Consider the following 19,268-nt stretch of genomic DNA (forward strand, 5'->3'; position numbering starts at 1 on the left):
TATAACTGAGGCATACAGGTTAGCTCTTACTTTATAGAATTACTCCATATGTGAAGAATGATGTGGAAAATATTAGGGTGTGGAGTATTTGTCTTGTTGAAATAAGCTGCAGACTGCCTAAAACAATTTATCTCAGTTCCTGTTAGTTTTAAAATGTAACCTTTTCAACATCATACAAGAAAGCTGATGGATATGAATACTTTACTGTAGATGCTGTAGTATTTTTTAATCATTTTAAGGCACTCCTTTTTGTGTTCAGAAAATAATTTCATAGAAAAATGAGTTTATCACCTCAATACATTTTAATAGATATTAAAATGAAGGGAAGGTATTCTCTAGAACTGAATATAATCTGTCTTTTACAAAGTCATGAAGAATACAGTTAATTAGCTGGTAAATATCATTTTCTACTTCTCTTTTAATAGAATGACACTTTCACAGACTTTTACATTATTTACACATTAAAAACTGCATAATGAAATACTTCCAGTGGCCAATGTATTTGCCTCAGATTCAGCTTTGGTGATTTTCGTGTTTCACAAACTCTTTAGTCAAGCCGTTCTCATACAGAATCCTGATGTTTCCATTATGCTGCTATGCAAATACGCAAATTCACAGTTTTCCAATATTCATTCAGATTTTCTGACACACATGCAGTCTTGATTTTGAGGAGTATGTGGCATCTTTCCACACTTTACAAGACAATCCTTTAGCGCAGTCACATCTCTGGAAAATTTCCAGCCCATGGGAGCCTTTTTTCCTCTGCTTGGTGCATACTTCACCCTGACGCAAAACAGGCTTGCAAATTTTGGTCCAGAAATGGCGAGCGCAGCAGAAGCCATCAATGCAGTCTGTTGACCGCAAACAAGGGTCACCTTCGTGTCCTACAAAAAAATGAACAATATACTGCTGAACTTTGTGCTACTAAAGTATCCACACTGCGGTATACAATGAGGAAAGGAACTTTAATTTACAATAGGTACAAGTATTTTATGAATAACTTAGGGGCCCTTTTATGGAATCTTAGCGGAGATTCAGTGGCAACTCCGGTAATGGGAGAGTAAAACCAATGCTGGGCGGACTTCTATGGTCTGCACCCTTATCGAGGCTGAATAGATATGGATGGGCTGGAGTGTAAATTTTAAGCGGCTTTGATGTTAGCTTCAGAGTTTTTAGTACAGGAACAGTGCTGGGCAGACCTTTACGGTCTGTGCCCTGAGAAAGGCAGGGACAAATCAAACTCGGGTATACATTTAAAGTGGCACATACCATGTAAAATGAGTTTATTTTGTTGGGCAGACTGGATGGACCGTCTTTATCTGCTGCCATTTACTATGTCACCACGTTACTAAGTGACGGTAAGCCCACTGTGGGCTTACCACGTTCCAATATGGAACTATCACAAGAGCCCGGTGGAAGTTGCCACCCGTAGTGCATGCCATTTCTGGTGCTACAAAAATACATCCAGCGCTGCCTGGTTACTTCCGGGTTATCGTGGAAGTCCTTACCGCCATCTCGATGGGTGGCGGTAAGGGCTCTCCCCCCCTCCCCAAATGGCCACATGGTAAGTGTTTCACTTACCACACGAACATTTATTTTCCTTCAAAAAAAAGGACAGCCTTTTATCCGTTTCAGTAGAAGGGGGCCTAGCACAGGCCCCCTGTTACCCCAGCTTAGTAAAAGGGCCCCTTAATGCTTTTTTGATTCTGGTATCATTTTGTTGTGAGTCCATGATAAACATATGTTTGAGAGAAATGGTATAAAGTAAAACACAATAAGACACCTCTTTTAAATAAACCTCTATTAAATTTATCTCATTATTTGATGAAAAATATCTTTAAAATGCATGTACATATTTTTACCATAGGCATGTGCTATTTAATCACTGGTCTAGAAAATCTCCAATAATGAGTCCATTCATTACATGTACCACTTCTGAGTGTTTAGAATACCAACCTACAATTTTTCTTGAAGAATAAAACACAACACATATTAATGAGCAAGAAATTTTGTCACAAATACCATATTGTGACAAGGCTACTGCCAGGGTGGCTAGGATGAAGCATTTAGACTCTGAAATACAAGTACCAGAAGCCACTGCAAAGAGGTAGGCAGAGAGTAATCTGGAAACAAGGGAATGGATTCCCAGCTCCAGCAGAGGGAGCCACGGGGATAGCCAGGCTGGCCAGTAATTTCGTCCCCCACTAGGGGGAGGCGGAGGGAAGAAGCTCAGTTCCCCTGGATATGCAATCAATATACCATGCAGCCCAGCTGGAATAGAGAGGGGCCCATGGAGAGGGAAGAAGATTATTATATGGATTATATGGAAGGAGGGGTAGATCAGAGTGGAGAGGAATCCCAGGTGGGGGGAGAAGTCTCTATGGAGTGGGAGAGTTCCAAGGCAGGGATGGCCAGCTCCTGAGGGTTTGGAAGGGTGTTGGAGGTGAGAGTAACCTACTTTATTGGAAGCCTGATGTATTTGGAAACCTGCTTTATTGAAAGCCTGATGTATTTGGAAACCTGCTTCCTTTATCTGCTTTATTGGAAGCCTGACTTATTTGGAAGCCTGCTTTATTCACTTGCTTTATTGGAAGCCTGACTTATTTACCTGCTTTACTGGAAACCTATGTGGTTGGAACCTGTTTGTTTGGGGTTAACCTATATACTGAAGTTTGTGATAGCTGTTATTGGCTTGATAATAAAATTCGTTTGACCTAGTCACTGTCTGAAATTGTAGTGAGATCTGGAAAAATGGCTGGTGGACGGCTCCACCTTGCTGGAAAGCAGTGGACCCTTTTCACAATATTGAAGGCAATTTTATAAGCTGACGCCTAGAGGTACATGCCACTTACATGTGTCAAAGGCACCATTAGTTGACAGTTGCCTACATTCACTAGGTGCTATTCTAGAAGGTAGTGCCTAAGTACCATGGCGCCTAACTGCAAGGGAGCATTGGGCATGTCTTCCCGTTGCACATGTAGTTTATAGAATGTTATAAATTGGCATAAGAGAATATGCCAACTATATTCTACAACAGAATCTTGGTGCCGTTACAGAATTGGCGCTAATCACACAGCACTATAGCATCTAAACTGAGGCACCAATCTATGCAATTGTCACCATTGTATTTTGTCATATCACAATAGTCAAATAAGCATTTATACAATTGATTAGGGCTTCTGTTGCTAAAGTAGTACTTCTCAACCCTGCTCCAATATTGGAGACTCTTTCTATGCAAATGTAACTCATGCATATTCCTTGGGGTAATTGTGTGCCTGCAGGAGGTGGGTGAGAAGCAGTAAATTTAGGGGTATATTTTGTAGCCAATTCTGTGCTTTTAGGTGCCCTTTTACTGAGCTGTATTAAGTAGCTAAGGTAGCTTTTACCACATGATAAAAGTAATGCAGGTCTGCTCTACTGTCTACCATTTTAAAAACAGCAGCGTGGTAAAGATGGCACATTGAGCTTCCTAACATGGGAGTGGGTGGGTGTTGGGTGTGACCAGGGCCGCCGAGAGGGGGGGCAGGGGGGACAAAATTCCCCAGGCCCGGGCCTCCAAGGGGGACCCGGCGCTGGGGTCAGGCCGCCCAGTTCCCGGTCTCACCTGCCTGCCTCCTCGGCTCCAGGCCCCCTGCATTTGAAGTGGCAGTCACAGATCGCCTCTCTTTGGGCCTTCCCTCCCTGTGTCCTGCCCTCGCGGAAACCGGAAGTTACATCAGACAAGAGCGGGGGCCCGGAGCCTTGGAGGCAGGCAGGTCAGACCGTGGACTGCAGCGGTGGGGGGGGCAATGGGGGCGGTAGCAGCGGGAGGAGCAACAGGGGGCGGCAGCGGCGGGGGGGGCGACGGAGGGAGGCAGAGGCGGGGCGGCCTTGCCCTGGGCCCGGCCTAGTCTCTCGGCGGCCCTGGGTGTGACTTGGGAGGGCGGAGGAGTGACTGGGTGTGACAGTGCATGGGTCCCTAGCATACGTTAGCTGTCACAACTGCTGATGCTGCTGTCTGGAGGAGGTGATATGTGCAGCTGCACTGTTGGCAGTCTGTTAGCACCACTGTTGTCTGGTGAAGTTCTGCTGTGGCACATCCTCTAGCACTTTCGATCCCCTCCCCAACAGGAAAGCCCTCTCTCAATTCCTCCCCAGCATCTAGAAACCCCTCCAATCTCCTCCCTGATTATACAGCAACTCCCACAAACCCCTCCCTGACATCCAGCAACACCCCAATCTTATCTCTAAAAAATATCCCCAATGGCACCCATCCCCTGCTTATATGGAAGGATGCCTTCTAGTGGAGAATGACCGGGCTGCCTGAGACCCCTGAACTATCAATGAAGCCACCAGGTACATCACAGGGGATTGGGGGTAGGGTAGGGATCTAGAGGGGTGGGTCTTTGATGTCAGGGTGGGGCTGCTGTTGGGGAGGGTATTTTGGTTGCTGGATGTCAGAAAGGAGATTACGCAGAAGAATGTGTAGAAAAGGGAGGGTGTGCCACTACACGAGTTCCATTTATTTATTTATTTTCAGAGGGCCCACACCACATTACATGTAGTGCCTGACAGCACAGATGCTCCCATTCTATCAGGCACTGCATGTAATACGGTGCCTTTGCAGTAACTCTCTGCCCTGTGCTGTAAATGCAGGGCAGATGCAGGACACACCCCCTGCATTTACTACAAAGACTACTACACATTGACTTTTGTGTTAAACATGTGCGAGTGCATAATTTACCACAGTTTAGTAAAAGGGTCCCATGGAGGGGCATAATCGAACAAAGATGACCATCTCTAAGGGCGCCCATATCCAAAGACGTCCCGGGAAAACGGCAGGGAAAGCGCTATTATCGAAACAAGATGGGCGTCCATCTTTCATTTCAATAATACGGCCGGGGACGCCCAAATCTCAACATTTAGGTTGGCCTTAGAGATGGTCGACCTAAATGTTGAGATGGTCGACCATAGAGATGGTCGTCCCCGGTTTTCGTCCATAATGGAAACCGAAGACGCCCATCTCAAAAACGACCAAATCCAAGGCATTCATAGTGCACTGGTCCCCCTGACATCCCAGGACACCAACCGGGTACCGTAGGGGGCACTGCAGTGGACTTCACAAATTGCTCCCAGGTGCATAGCTCCCTTACCTTGGGTGCTGAGCCCCCCAACCCCCCCCCCCCCAAAACCCACTCCCCACAACTGTACACCACTACCATAGCTCTAAGGGGTGAAGGGGGCACCTACATGTGGGTAAAGTGAGTTTCAGGTGGGTTTTGAAGGGCTCACATTTACCAGCACAAGTTTTAACAGGTGGGGGGGGGGGCCTGGGTCCGCCTGCCTGAAGTGCACTGCCGTACCCACTAAAACTGCTCCAGGGACCTGCATACTGCTGTCATGGACCTGGATATGACATTTGAGGCTGGCATAGAGGCTGGCAAAAAAATTTTTAATTTTTTTTAGGGTGGGAGGGGGTTAGTGACCACTGGGGGAGTAAGGGGAGGTCATCCCCGATTCCCTCTGGTGGTCATCTGGTCAGTTTGGGCACCTTTTTGAGGCTTGGTCGTGAAAAAAAAATGGACCAAGTAAAGTCGACCAAATGCTCGTCATGGTCGTCCTTCTTTTTTCCATTATCACCAAAAACCCACTGTATCCACATATAGGTGACACCTGCAGCCATAAAGGCTATTATAGTGGTGTATAGTTGGGAACAGTAGGTTTTTGGTGTGTTTTGAAGGGCTCACCATACGAGATAAGTGGGTAACAGTGAGATGTGCACCTGGGACTTTTTATGTGAAGTCTACTGCTGTGCCCTCTAGGGTGTCCCAGTGCTCTGCTGGGATGTCTGTGTGGCCAGTCTACTAAGAATGCTGGCTCCTCATGCATCTCAATGGCTTGATTTTGTGCATTTTGGTCCAAAAAGATAAACACGCTGAGCACAAAAACATCTAGCAAATGGCCATTGCAAAAGAAAAAGATAAATGTTTTTGTTTTGAAAATCGCTATATTCGCTACTTGAATTTGAGATGTTTTGAGTAAAACATCCAAATTTCAATTTAAAGGTTATATCGAAAATGCCCTTCCATGTGAGATACTGATTTGAATAAGATTAAAATTCAACTGTTATTTGGAGATAGGGTAGGATAGAGGGGACCTAGTATGAAGAATATTTTGTTTTCTATTGGTTGGACTCCATTTTCCTTTCATTGATGTCTTGACTGCTGCACATAGCCAATTTGTAATGTTTGCTTAGGGTCCCTTTTACTAATCCACGTACAGCTCTACGTGTGCCCAATGCTCACCAAAATGGAGTTACCACGTGGCTCTTGTGTTAATTTCATTTTTGGCATGTGTCCAATGTGCGCGGCTGAAAAATAATTTTTATTTTCAGACGCACGTATTGGACACGTGCCAAATGGCATGTGGCGTGAGTAGGTCATTAGCGCCCAGTTACCGTGTGAGACTTTACCGCTAGGTCAGTGGTTGGCGGTAAAGTCGTTGACCCAAAATGGATGCACGGCAATTTTGATTTTGCCGCACGTCCATTTTCAGCAAAAATAAAAAAGGGCTTTTTTACAGGCGTGCTGAAAAATGGATCGACAAGCACCCAAAATCTGCGCCTACACTACTGCAAGTCATGTTTCAGCGCACCTTAATAAAAGGACCTCTTAGTTAGGATGTTCACTGTTTAGTATCATTGCTTGACTTGGGAAAGGAAGGAGGAGTTAGGAACTGTCACAATAAATATTTTCAAATGTTTGTTAACCTATTTTGAACTTTTATACTGCACACACTGTATATTGTTGTTGACATTAAAACTGATTGAGCCATAAAAATTAGATTTACCTTTTACATGTCCCAGTTTTGAGTGGTGTCTCCCCAGATTTTGCCAACCCAAGTCTTTGTCAGAAAGCTGTCCATTTTTTTTGGTATGACCTTCTAGAGCTGGGATGTGAGCAGTCAGGATGCTTTCCGTCAGTGGTATGCAAATACCTGTCTCAAGAAAGATAAACAGACCATCACAAACTGGAAGCATTGTTTTAGGGCATAGAATATGGATTCATTTTGGACACAAGTAAACCAGCATTAGTTCTGATTTGATTGCCAACTCAATGAGTTTGGAACATATGATTTGATTAGAATCCTGGTCCCATCACAGTCATACTCAAATATGCTTCAAGGATGAATCTTGCCTGAACATGAACTGCAAAAAGATTATTTTCATTATTAGGTACTATAAACAAGCACGTTCTGTACATCCTTGCTTCAGCTCTATGTTATCCATATACATTCTACTTACAGTTCATAGTGCATGATATCTATAATGATTTAAGCAGACAGGAGAGGCTGTCTTCTAGAGGTAGCATATGAGATGCCGCTTAACATAGGAGTGGCGATCACTCCTGCTTGGGATACCCCTACTATAACACTGGGGGGGTCTGTCTCAGGAGAGGTCGACCTAGGTGGGGGGTTGATCTTAGGGGGAGGGTTCAGGAGGAGAGTTAGACTCAGAAGGGGGTTCGGGAAGAGGGTTTCTGCATTGGTGGTGGGAGGAGGGGGAGAGAAACTGACCGAGGCACTTATGCAGGTCCTGGCTCAATATCGACTGAGACCCACATAAGTATGAGCAGCCAGCGGCAGTCTGGTCTAACCCAGATATTCAATGCAAGTCCTCAGACAGTCCTAGCAAGGCGATGCTTATGTTCTTTTATTCTCAAATAGTTCATTTGGACCTATGCAGAGTATGTGAGTTTACAGGACTGGGTTCGTCCACTTGAATGAATAGGGTGGTCCCTGTCCTCATTTGATGGCCTTCTATTTTTAAGAACGGCTTGTCTTTGGCTAACCACCAATATTCAGCGGCGTTTAACCTGTTAGCACAGCTGAATATTTGCAGTTAGTGCTTGTGCCAAAACCGGCGAATTTATGGGCGTTCCAGGGGCGGAGTTGGCACTTATGTGGTTAAATGCTGATATTCTGCCCTTGACCTCATAAGATAACTGTTAATTCGGGCCACATAAATAGCAGTTCAACTTATGCAGTCAAAGGCTGAATGTTGCACTTAACCACATAAGCTGATGGTGCCCAGACATGGTCTGGCATCGAATATCCGGGAACACAGTCAGTGGTGGACATAAAAAGGCTGACCGCCACCAACTGGATATCAGATGATTATATATATATATATATATATATATATATATATATATATATATATATATATATATATATATTTCATTTCATTGGGGGGATTTCAGTATTTTATAAGGGCAACATAGGCACCCATGTGCCTTTATAAAATAGGTTCCTAAACAGTACTGGAAGTAACTGTAGTAGTGCCTGGGGCATCATTACATGAACTAAAGTGTTTCAGCAACCTTTCCCACCCTTCCCCCTTCTCAACAAGCAATGCCAGAAGTGCTCTAAAACTATGCACATCACACTCCTCCCTTACTTTCAGTCCTATTCCTATTCCCTAGCACAGATTTACACCTGTTCCAAAGGAGATGTAAATGCATCTACTCTATACTTTTACACACAAATTGTATACAATATACAAGGACATCACAATTCATCAACTTAGTCTATTCTCTGCCTCTGGAAATGCCCGGGCACAGAGCAGATAGAAGTATATGCCATCTTGTTGGCACATACACTTATTTGCGGATATTTGGTCGTGAAATATAGGAGCCATTTTCCACTTACAGTAACATAGTAAGATAGTAACACAGTAAATGTTGGCAGATAAAGTCCTGTACAGTCCATTTAATCTGCTTAATAAGGCAGCCAGAGTTGTATCTGGCACTCTGCTCAGTTTACACTTCTTCATGATGAAACACTAGCATTGTAAACAGGGAAGCCGGCAACTCGTCACCTCACCAATCCCATGTAGGTACTTAAATTATGCAATCTTTGAACATAGCACTGTAATACCATTAATTTCAACCTTATGATGTCTTCCCCTCCTCCACTGCTAACTAGAATCATTTATTCACTAATATCAACCTTATGATATCTTCCCTTCCCCACAGAGATACAGAGCACCTGCAGTCATAGAATATGTAATGAAGGTGACATAAACATACTTAATCCAGATTTTTCTTTTTCATTTTTGGAGCACAGACCGTAGAAGTCTGCCCAGCAAAGGTTTTACTTCCCAACTATTGGAGATGCTGTCATAGCCCAGTTCAGCCTCGGTCCTGATGTGTTTTTTTTTTTCCATTTACAGGACCCAGAAAGTCGAAGTCTGTCCAATACAGGCCTTACTTCCCAACCACAGGGAAGTCTGTCGAAGCCTACTCTAGCAATGAATTCATTTAAGTTTTGTTTGAATTTGATTCCATTCTCTATGTAGGGATCCTCTGGGTTTATCCTATGCATTCTTGAATTCTGTCACCATTTTGATCTTTACAACCTATACCGTGAGGGCACTGCAGGCATCCATTGACCTTTCTATTAAAAACAAAATTTCTACCACCCTGCAATCTTAGTTTGTGACCTTCAGTGCTACCCCATCTCTGAAAAAGATTTGTTTGCACAACCATTGCACTTTTGTGTTTAATGTTTTAAAACAGAACTGATACATTCTGAGCAAATCACTAATTAGCTAATGCTAAATACTTTATGACTGTTCTGCTTTATGTTTAAAATCTCAGAATTCTCAACATGTCACATCAGTTTATACTGCAGAAAAAACAGTTTCTCAAAGTTATCGTTACTAAGAGAGTATCGTTGTGCCATTAAAATTTGTTCTGAATAACTAAATAGCCATTCTATTGCCACTGTGAGATTTTTTGTTGTTAACTACTTCAAGTATAGTTAAACTACTGGGCAACTACCAACTATTTTTGAATAACTTATTTAAATTTTTCAATAAGTTAATTTTTGATTAACTTATTGAAAAGCACTAAACTACTGGTGTACAATGCAGTTAAGTACTGCCCAGCATTGCATTTCTTCACATTAAAGTTTAACTGCCAAAATTAGACCATTCTTCTAATTGTTTAGATCACTTCTCATGTTGTCCACTCCCTTTGGGATGTCCACTCTGTTGAAATTCTCTTTGCCATCCAAAAAAATGCAAACTTTTCCTTCTAACTCTTGTTCAATGTCATTCACAAATGTATAGAATAGAATCCGACCCAATACTGATCCTTTAGACCCTCCCCCACTGGCCTTTTACCACCACCCTCTGATGTCTGTCGATCAACCAATTTCTAATCCAGTTCACCACATTGGGTCCTGGTTTCAGCCTGCTCAATTTGTTCATGATCCTCCTATGAGCAACTGTCAAAGGCTTTGCTGAAATCCAAATAGACTACTTCCAACGCATGCCCTTGATCCAATTTTTTGGTTCAGCCAGTCAAAGAATTCAGTCAGATTTGTTTGACATAATTTTCCTTTGGTTAAGCATGTGGGATATGTTTACAAAATTATCCCCTATATGACAAACATCTGCCAATGAAGGTTTGTATTTTTGTGGTTCAGTCATCAGGAATTGATAGAGATGACCTCAAATATAAATTTAGAATCTACTGTCATCCCTTTTCGTGTACAGAGTTGAAGCCTGGGTGTCCTTTTACATTCAGAATTCATAATTGACCCCCCCAGATCAAATCCGTGACTCAAAGAACATTTGGATTTGTTCAGCTGAGCACAGTATACTACCTTCAGTCATTTTGGGATTGACAAGCTTTGGCACTTTCAGAAGGGAAAGATTAACCTTTTGGTGGGCCCTATGCAAAGAAGCAATTTATGCCCCTACTCAATCAAAATATAACTGCATTTTAAAAATCCCCAAAATGCCCCCTTACCCCTATGATTCTGACTTAAAGGAAAACCAGCAAATGAGGAACCAGCAGGCAAGAATCAATGCTTACCAGCTCCTCTTGCCAAATGAAGGACAGTACAGAGTGGTTAGGGATAACAGAGTTAGGGTTTACTCCTCTTAACTCTTCTTCTTGCCAGCTGCCAATTTAACAGGACAAAGATCTACCTTGGGAGCCACTGAATTAACATATCTGAGGAGGGCCCCTCCTAAACATTCTTTAGTTTGTCTATGACTTAATCCTGCCTTGATCGTAAATCATACTTGGATTTTCTGTCAACTGGACTACTTCAGTTCTGTGCTGGTGAGTTTGCCACATAAGTCTTTGAAGTGTCTACAATTACTTCAAATTATAGTGATTATTATGTTTGCAGGGTTCAGTCAGAGAACAAGTGTCTTTCCAATTCTTTATTCATTGCAGTAGATGCCTATTTAATATCATCTGACCCTGATCCTTGCTTTCAAGGTTGTAAATAGAAAGATACCAAACAACTAGTAAGATACCAATGTACCTTTGATCATGTCTCTTTGTTGTTCCTATATTCTGTAGCTGATGGACTGCTGTTAATCTATCATAGGAGATTAAATTGGTCTGTCCAACCACAAGTTGTTTTTAGTATGTGTCCTAGACTTAGAAACAGCCTGCCAAGAGAGATTCATTTTAGTTCTGGCAATCAGATTTTTAGGAGAAGACCTGGTTCTTCGGCCAGATGTTCTAAGAAATATAGGGTAGTATCCATATCAGGTTTTCTTTCCCAAATTGTTTAATCATAATGGATTTTTATTTGGGTCAATATCCAGACCTGGCAGCAAGCATTTTATATAAGTGCACAAGTATTGCTGTACTGGAACACAGCGAAGGCCCATCAAGCCCAGCATCCTATTTTCATCAATGGCCAATCCAGGTCTAAGTATCTGGCAAGATTAAAAAAGAGGAAAATAGATTGTATGCTATATATATATATATATATATGTAGGAGGCAATGGCATATCTTGGTGGGCTCAAAACACTCCAGCCATCTCTCTTGCTGGGGCTGTTGGCTATGCCCAAGCCCCACCAGCTGAAGACCACCTCTTTTTCTTTTGGTCTAGTAGCCAGAACTCTCTAAGCACTGTAGGCAGTGGAGATGTCCCTGAGCCAAAACCTGAGCATGCATGGGGGTGGCAGCACATCGGGGACATGGCTGCTGAGCTTGGAGAGTTCTGACTGTTCAACTATAGGAGGAGGAGGTCTTCAGCGGGGAGGGGCTTGGGGATCCTGCCAGCTCAGTTATTTATATTTTGCATTTGGATGGGGGGGTACAGGATATTGGGGGAGGACAGATGGTGGGGAGAAGATGTGGTGCCCAGCCACTTTGGGCTCAAGTTTCCCCCAAAAATCAGCCATCTGGCTATGCCACTGGTAGGAGATATATTAACTCTGAATATACCAGATTAAACCAAACTATAGAAGAATCATGTTTCGATGAATTTTATTCAGTTAAAAATATAATTCTAAGCAGGCATAAAACTATCTAGTAGTATTCTGTGTTAGCGTTCCAGTAAACTCAGAATGTGTTTTAAAATGAATAGACTGCAGCTACAAACTAAAGTTCATTTAAGGGCCTATTAGCTATGTTGGGGGGGGGGATGTGTGTTATTGTATTAACTCTTAGTACATGCTAATTAACACATTAAAGAGATACAGGGTAGTTTTATAAAGGGACATCTACACTTAGTCACTTAAACTGCACCTTGGAGATTATTCTATAAAGAAAGGTAGGCCTCTACTTTTCTGTATACAACACCATTGGAATATGCCAAGAACACACCCATATTCTAAGCACAATAACTTATAAGCCATAGAGCTGATATAATGGTTGCAGCTAGATCGCTAAGGAACAGGTGTATAGAATTATATAATCTATGTGCATAAATGTATGCCCCACCCAAACTCCACCCATATGAATGTCCACCATCACATTTAGGCTCCTGAGTGGTGTAGAACGAGTAGAAGTGAATCAATTTTTTACTCTCTCAAAAATTACAAATACTAGGGGACACTCAATGAAGTTACATGGAAGCACTTTTAAAACAAAGAGGAGGAAATATTTTTTTCAATCAACAAAAAGTTAAGCTCTGGAACTGATTGCCAGAGGGTGTAGTAACAGTGGTTAGTGTATCTGGGTTTAAAAAGGGGTTGGACAAGTTTCTGGAGGAAAAGTCCATAGACTGCTATTGAGAGAGACATGGGGGAAGCAACTACTTGCTCTGGGATTGGTAGCGTGGAATGTTGCTGCTATCTGGGTTTCTGCCAGGTTCTTGTGACCTGAATTGGCCACTGCTGGAAACTGAATACTGGGCTAGAAGGACCATTGTTATGACCCAGTTTGGCTATTCTTATATTCTTGCACATATGCAGGGCTTAATTTCTGGGGGAACAACCTAGAACGCAGTTCTATCACTTCTTTTCGGACTCCAGAGCAGCAAGGGTGTTCTGCTCCAGTACATCCAGTAGAAATCCACCAAAGTGGTGAAGTAAGATCCCATGAGATGCCACAGCAGTAGAAAAAGTGGGAAAACCATGGATTCCAGAGATAAGACGGACAGCCTGAGTACTTCGATACGGCACTGTGTTTCCAGAAGCATAGCCAGGTTGAAGGTGTGGGGGGAGCGGAGAGCAGACTGCCACCGGTGCCAGCGCGTGTTTTAAATGCGACAGATTGTGTAAAAAATAGGCACCGGTGGAAGTCCGTTTGGGGGGGGCAGCTAATCCCCTGGTGCCCCCCCCCCCCCCCCAGCTATGCCTCTGTGTGTTTCGGTCAAATGGTTATAAGATACCTACATTGGAGAGATTCCATCAACAGACTCCTGAGGTGCCCTGTCGAGTCTTTTTATCCATACATTTTCTTTAAAGTATTTGGCCTTACTGTCTTACCTTTGGAATCCACGGTCATTTTCCCACTTTTTCTACTTCTGCTCCAGTACATCCCATCCAAGAAGCCTTCAGGAAGCAGAAGAGGATGGGGTGATCCTGGAGCAGCAGAGAACAGTCACTTTACTCTCTAATTTAGTCCCTAATTTAGTCCCTCTTTTCCTGTTGCTGCTGCTCCGCCCCCACCCCCGGCTCCACAGTTCTACTTCCTTTTGTACCTACAAATTATTAAGCCCTGTACATATGCATGAAAATGCTGATATTCTGGTTATTTACATAGTAAATCTTGGTATCCTCCTTATAGAAATACCCCCATAATGTAGAAATCACCATTAGTTAGTGTGGAATGCAGAGGTTCTTACTGCGCATTACAGTGGCGTAGCCACAGGTGGGCCTGGATGGGCCGGGGCCCACCCATTTAGTGCTCAGGCCCACCCAACAGCAGCACACATTTAGCGGTAGCTGATGGGGATCTCAAGCTTGGCCAGCTGAAGACTGCCCCCTGATGGTAATAAAAATGCTACTCGCCACGATACTGGCACCTGCACACACTCAGTTTTCAGCACATGCCTGCTGCATACTGCCAAGGTGGAAAGAAGCATTTTCCCACCAGCTGAAATATATTTTGGGTGGTGGTTGGAAGGGGGGAGAACACTTGGTGCCCACCCACTTCTTGCCTAGGCCCACCCAAAATTTGTTGTCTGGCTATGCCCCTGGCGCATTAACTTCAAGAGGTGTAACTGCATTTCATGTTATCTACCATGTTGTTCTCTTGTCTAATGGTTAGTGCAGTGCGCTGAGATGTCGAACTGGGTTCAATTCCCACTGCAGCTCCTTGTGATCCTGGGAAAGTCACTTCACCCTCTTTGGCCCCTTGTACAAAAGACAAAACAAAGCAAAACCCACCTTAGATTGTGATCCCATTAGGGACAGAGGGCCCCTATTACTAAACGGAGGTAAGCCCAAAGCGGGCTTACCACTCGCTAAACAGGAAGTACTGCCAGGCTACTGCAGCAGTCCAGTGGTACTTCCCACCTTTAGCGCACCATCATATCCAGCAGTAATCGGGCTCTTTTGAACAGGGACTGTCTTTTCTTCATGTTCAATTGTGAAGTGCTGTGTACGACTGGTAGCACTATAGAAATGATTTATAGTAGTAGTAGTAGTGCTGTGCGCTGCTGGGTTAGCGCGGAAGCCCTTACCGCCACCTCAATGGGTGGCGGTAAGGGTCCCCCCCCCAAAATGGCTGCATGGCAAGGGCTTTACTTGCCGCATGGCCATTTCCTGCAGGAAAGAGAGACTTCCCTTTTACCTGCTGCGGTAAATGGGGGGCCTCGGCGCACGTGTAAAACAAGCGCCAATGCCAGCGCAGGCCCCCTTTTTCCGCAACTTGGTAAAAGGGGCCCAGAGAAAATACCTGCATATAATATAGAAAGCGCTGCGTACGTCTAGTAGCACTACACAAATGATAAGTAGTAGTAGCACTATGTTGTTAATGCACATTATCAGCATAGCTGCCCTCCCCAAAGACCTAGAAATGCCTCCAGCAGTTACCACAGAGGTTTTGCATTTAACATGCTTTAACATTTGCAGTTAAGGAGTGTTAGGAGCAAAACCTTAGCAAATAGCAAAACCTTAATATAACTTATAATTAAAAACATACACATTCTATAGCAACAAATAACTAAAGAGCTGCCTCCTAACTGTGGGAATCTGCTTAAAATAGAACACAGGAACTTTCGAAAAAAGAACAGATTAGGTTACCCAATCAGCCTCAGAGTCATTGGGTGGCAGAAAATTATGCCATCCAGTACAACAGGAAATGTGACGTGTCCTCCCTAGGTTGCTACAGGCACATTTTTGCGTTTATAACATTGCTTATGCCTTAAAACAATTAACTGAAAACCAGAACACGATATGCTGCTAAAACTGAATTTCATACTAGAACATTTGTTGCCATAATGAAGATATATTATGTCATTTCCACATGATTTGTGTAGAGCACTTATCCCCCTATGATTCATCATAAGCTAATAAGATCACTCAGTTCTACAATGGCATTTTCTACAAAATCCTAATAAGCATTTGCTAAAGCTAAAAGAAGACCTTGTATTAATATTATCCACCAGCTGTTGCTGGACAAACATGGTCACCTGAATACCCTGAGCTACTGCCAATCTGCCGTCTTAAAAATCCAGCAACAATTTCATTGAAGTTGCTTCCCAGCTTAAGCATCACGGATTCAAGATAAGGCAGAGCTCTTTGTAATATTTTATAGCTCTAATGTCACTGGCACCGTTTCAGCTGGGAAAAGCTGTGGGCTGTTCTGTCTACTAAGATCTGTGTATGTCCCAGATGAAATGAGAATTCAGAAAGATTTCTTGCTTGCTCATGAAGACATAAGAAGTATGGACTTCTTATTGGGCTCATTTTCGAAAGAGAAGGACACCCATCTTTTGACATAAATCGGAAGATGGACGTCCTTCTCACAGGGTCATCCAAATCGGTATAATTGAAAGCCCATTTTGGACGTCCCTAACTGCTTTCCGTCACAGGGACGGCCAAAGTTCAAGGGGGCATGTCAGAGGCATAGCAAAGGCGGGACTTGGGCGTGCCTAACACATGGACATCCTCAACCCATAACTGAAAGAAACAAGGACGTCCCTGACGAAAACTTGGACGACTTTACCTGGTCGTGTTTTCCTTACGACCAAGGCACAAAAAGGTACCCAAACTGACCAGATGACCACCGGAGAGAATCGGGATTGACGTCCCCTTACTTCCCCAGTGGTCACTAACTCCCTCCCACCCTCAAAAAGCCTGTATGCCAGCCTCAGATGTCATACTCAGGTCCATCACAGCAGTATGCAGGTCCCTGGAGCAGTTTTAGTGGGTGCAGTGCACCTCAGGCAGGCAGACCCAGACCCATCCCCCCCCTACCTGTTACGTTTGTGGAGGAAACAGCGAGCTCTCCAAAACCCACCACAAACCCACTGTACCCACATCTAGGTGCCCCCCTTCACCCGTAAGGGCGATGGTAGTGGTGTACAGTTGTGGATAGTGAGTTTGGGGGGGGGGGTTGGGGGACTCAGCACACAAGGTAAGGGAGCTATGTACCTGGTAGCAATTTATGAAGTCCACTGCAGTGCCCCCTAGGATGCCCGGTTGGTGTCCTGGCATGTCAGGGGGACCAATGCACTAGAAATGCTGGCTCCTCCCATGACCAAATGGCTTGCATTTGGTCGTTTCTGAGATGGACGTCCTTGGTTTCGATTATCGCCAAAAATCAGAAACGACCAAGTCTAGAGGCAACCAAATTTAAGGATTTGGACGTCCCTGACCGTATTATCGAAACAAAAGATGGACGTCCATCTTGTTTTGAAAATACAGGTTTCCCCACCCCTGGATCAGGACGTTCTGCGAGAATGTCCAAATCGAAACAAGGACGTCCCTTTCGATTATGCCCCTCCACGTCCTCATGAGCAAGCAAGAAATCTTTCTGAATTTATTTTTCAACAAGATGGAGCTCTAGCGTATTGAGGGGGTCTTTCAAAAAGTGCAGTAGCATTTGTAGTGTGCCCTAATCAGGCCTTAATTTTTCTAAGAGGTGCTACAATATTCCCTGCCTTCAGTACAGCAACAGAACTTCTGAAAGATTCCAAACTCCTTAAACATAATCAAAACAATCCCTTCCTTTCCTCCTTTCCTCCTTTCTCTACCCATACTAAGGCTTCTGTACACAATTGGTTCAATAAAACCACTATGCAGTTATTCCCAACACATTCAACATATTGTCTGCATATGTAGCCAATTTTTACTACTGTATGAATCCTTGTTCTTATGCCCTAAGCTAAGTGGAATTTTATTAATATATTTCTGAGTACATCTGATTTCTTCAATATGAGTGGCATTGTTGAACAAATTTTTGTATTATAAATTATTAATTATTTGGAGCACTTTGCATTTTGATCACCTTTAATGGTAACATTGTGATTAGCCCCTGTGATGGAATTAAATGAAGAGGGTGTTATTTGGCAGTAATCATTATGCTAAAACTTTATCTCTTAGTCCTGAGGAGCTTTCACTCCTAATTTTTAGTAGTCAGAAATCAAGAATCACACATATTTGTGTATTCCAAGCGGATTGCATTTTGTGTGTGTGTGTGTGTGTGTGTGTGTGTGTATGTATGTATGTGACTGTTTGTAGGTTTCATATTATTATAGCCAACCCATTTGTTACTTTTAGCTGCTTTAATCTACCCTCCCTTAAGTTTAAGAGACTCTTGAAAAGATATATGAATCCTGTGTAATAGAATTATAGAAGCATTCTTTTTTGTAAAACAATTCAGTGTTATCTTCTTTATTGGGTGATTAAGACCATTTATGTTGAGAAAGCTTCTTAAGATCAGCCATGATTACCAATAAAACTTAGATGTTTTGATTGGTGAAACCAAATGGGAACAGGACTCTTCTGAAAAGATTAATAAAACAGCCACATAAGACACTGCAGGCAACACAGAACACTCTGCACTACTTTCTATTGGTGGCTCCACCATCTATAGAACACAACACCAGAGAGGGTCTTCAAATCCACAGCAACCACAAAGAAACCAGAACAGGAGCAGACTCAGAGTCCAAAAAAAAAAATACTTTATTAAAACAAACCCAATGTGGTTCACGTTTCGCACAATTAGGGCTGCTTCAGGGGTATGAAACTAAAAAAGCATTAAAACATAAACAAAATATATATAACATATACAATATTTAAATTAAGAACATATACAAATGTTAAGAAAAAAACATAGAGGTGACATGTGATCCAGAACAGGTGTGCACTTACATTATATCCTTGATAATATTAAAAATGCTGCAGTCTTTCAAACAAAAAAAACAGCACCACGGGCCTTTAAAAATGGAACACAGTTCTTTAATGAATGAGCCTTGACAAAAAGACCCAACACGGGCCATGTTTCGGTGACTAGCACCTGCGTCAGGAGTCACAGTGATGACATTGAAAACTTGGGGAATAACTCGAATATATTCCTCTACAATATATTATTCCTTACCCCACGTCTCATATAGTAAAAGCTACAAAGCACCAAGGACCTTTCACTTTCTGTATCCAAACGTTTGGATACAGAAAGTGAAAGTGCCTTGGTGCTTTGTAGCTTTTACTATATGAGACGTGGGGTAAGGAATAATATATTGTAGAGGAATATATTCGAGTTATTCCCCAAGTTTTCCACGACATCACTGTGACCCCTGAAGCAGGTGCTAGTCACCGAAACACGGCCCGTGTCGGGTCTTTTTGTCAAGGCTCATTCATTAAAGAACTGTGTTCCATTTTTAAAGGCCCGTGGTGCTGTTTTTTTTTGTTTGGACTTTAGTTTGTACTTCATTCCCTCTCTTTTGTTATATTGCAGTCTTTCATACAAAATAAGTGTACCATGCACATTTAATAACCTCATTCAAACATTGTTGAACATTTTCAAAAAGATCAAAGGAGTGTCTTTGTTTAAAAAGAAACTTTCTTTTGTTCATCTTC

At 42.9% G+C, this 19,268-nt stretch overlaps 1 protein-coding gene across 1 annotated transcript in view; it reads right to left on the reverse strand.

The window, feature by feature from the left end:
* Positions 1–326: 326 nt before the first annotated feature.
* DKK2 (dickkopf WNT signaling pathway inhibitor 2) overlaps positions 327–19,268 on the reverse strand; it is a 126,545-nt gene continuing 107,603 nt past the window's right edge. The window contains exons 3-4 of the mRNA XM_030192518.1: positions 6,829–6,975; positions 327–884 (exon numbers count right to left, since the gene is read on the reverse strand). Coding sequence (XP_030048378.1) covers positions 634–884; positions 6,829–6,975 — 398 coding nt within the window. The 3' untranslated portion in view covers positions 327–633. The remainder of the gene's footprint in view (positions 885–6,828; positions 6,976–19,268) is intronic.

This window comes from Microcaecilia unicolor, chromosome 2, assembly GCF_901765095.1.
Source record: "Microcaecilia unicolor chromosome 2, aMicUni1.1, whole genome shotgun sequence".
In the NCBI taxonomy this organism is placed as follows: Eukaryota; Metazoa; Chordata; class Amphibia; order Gymnophiona; family Siphonopidae; genus Microcaecilia; species Microcaecilia unicolor.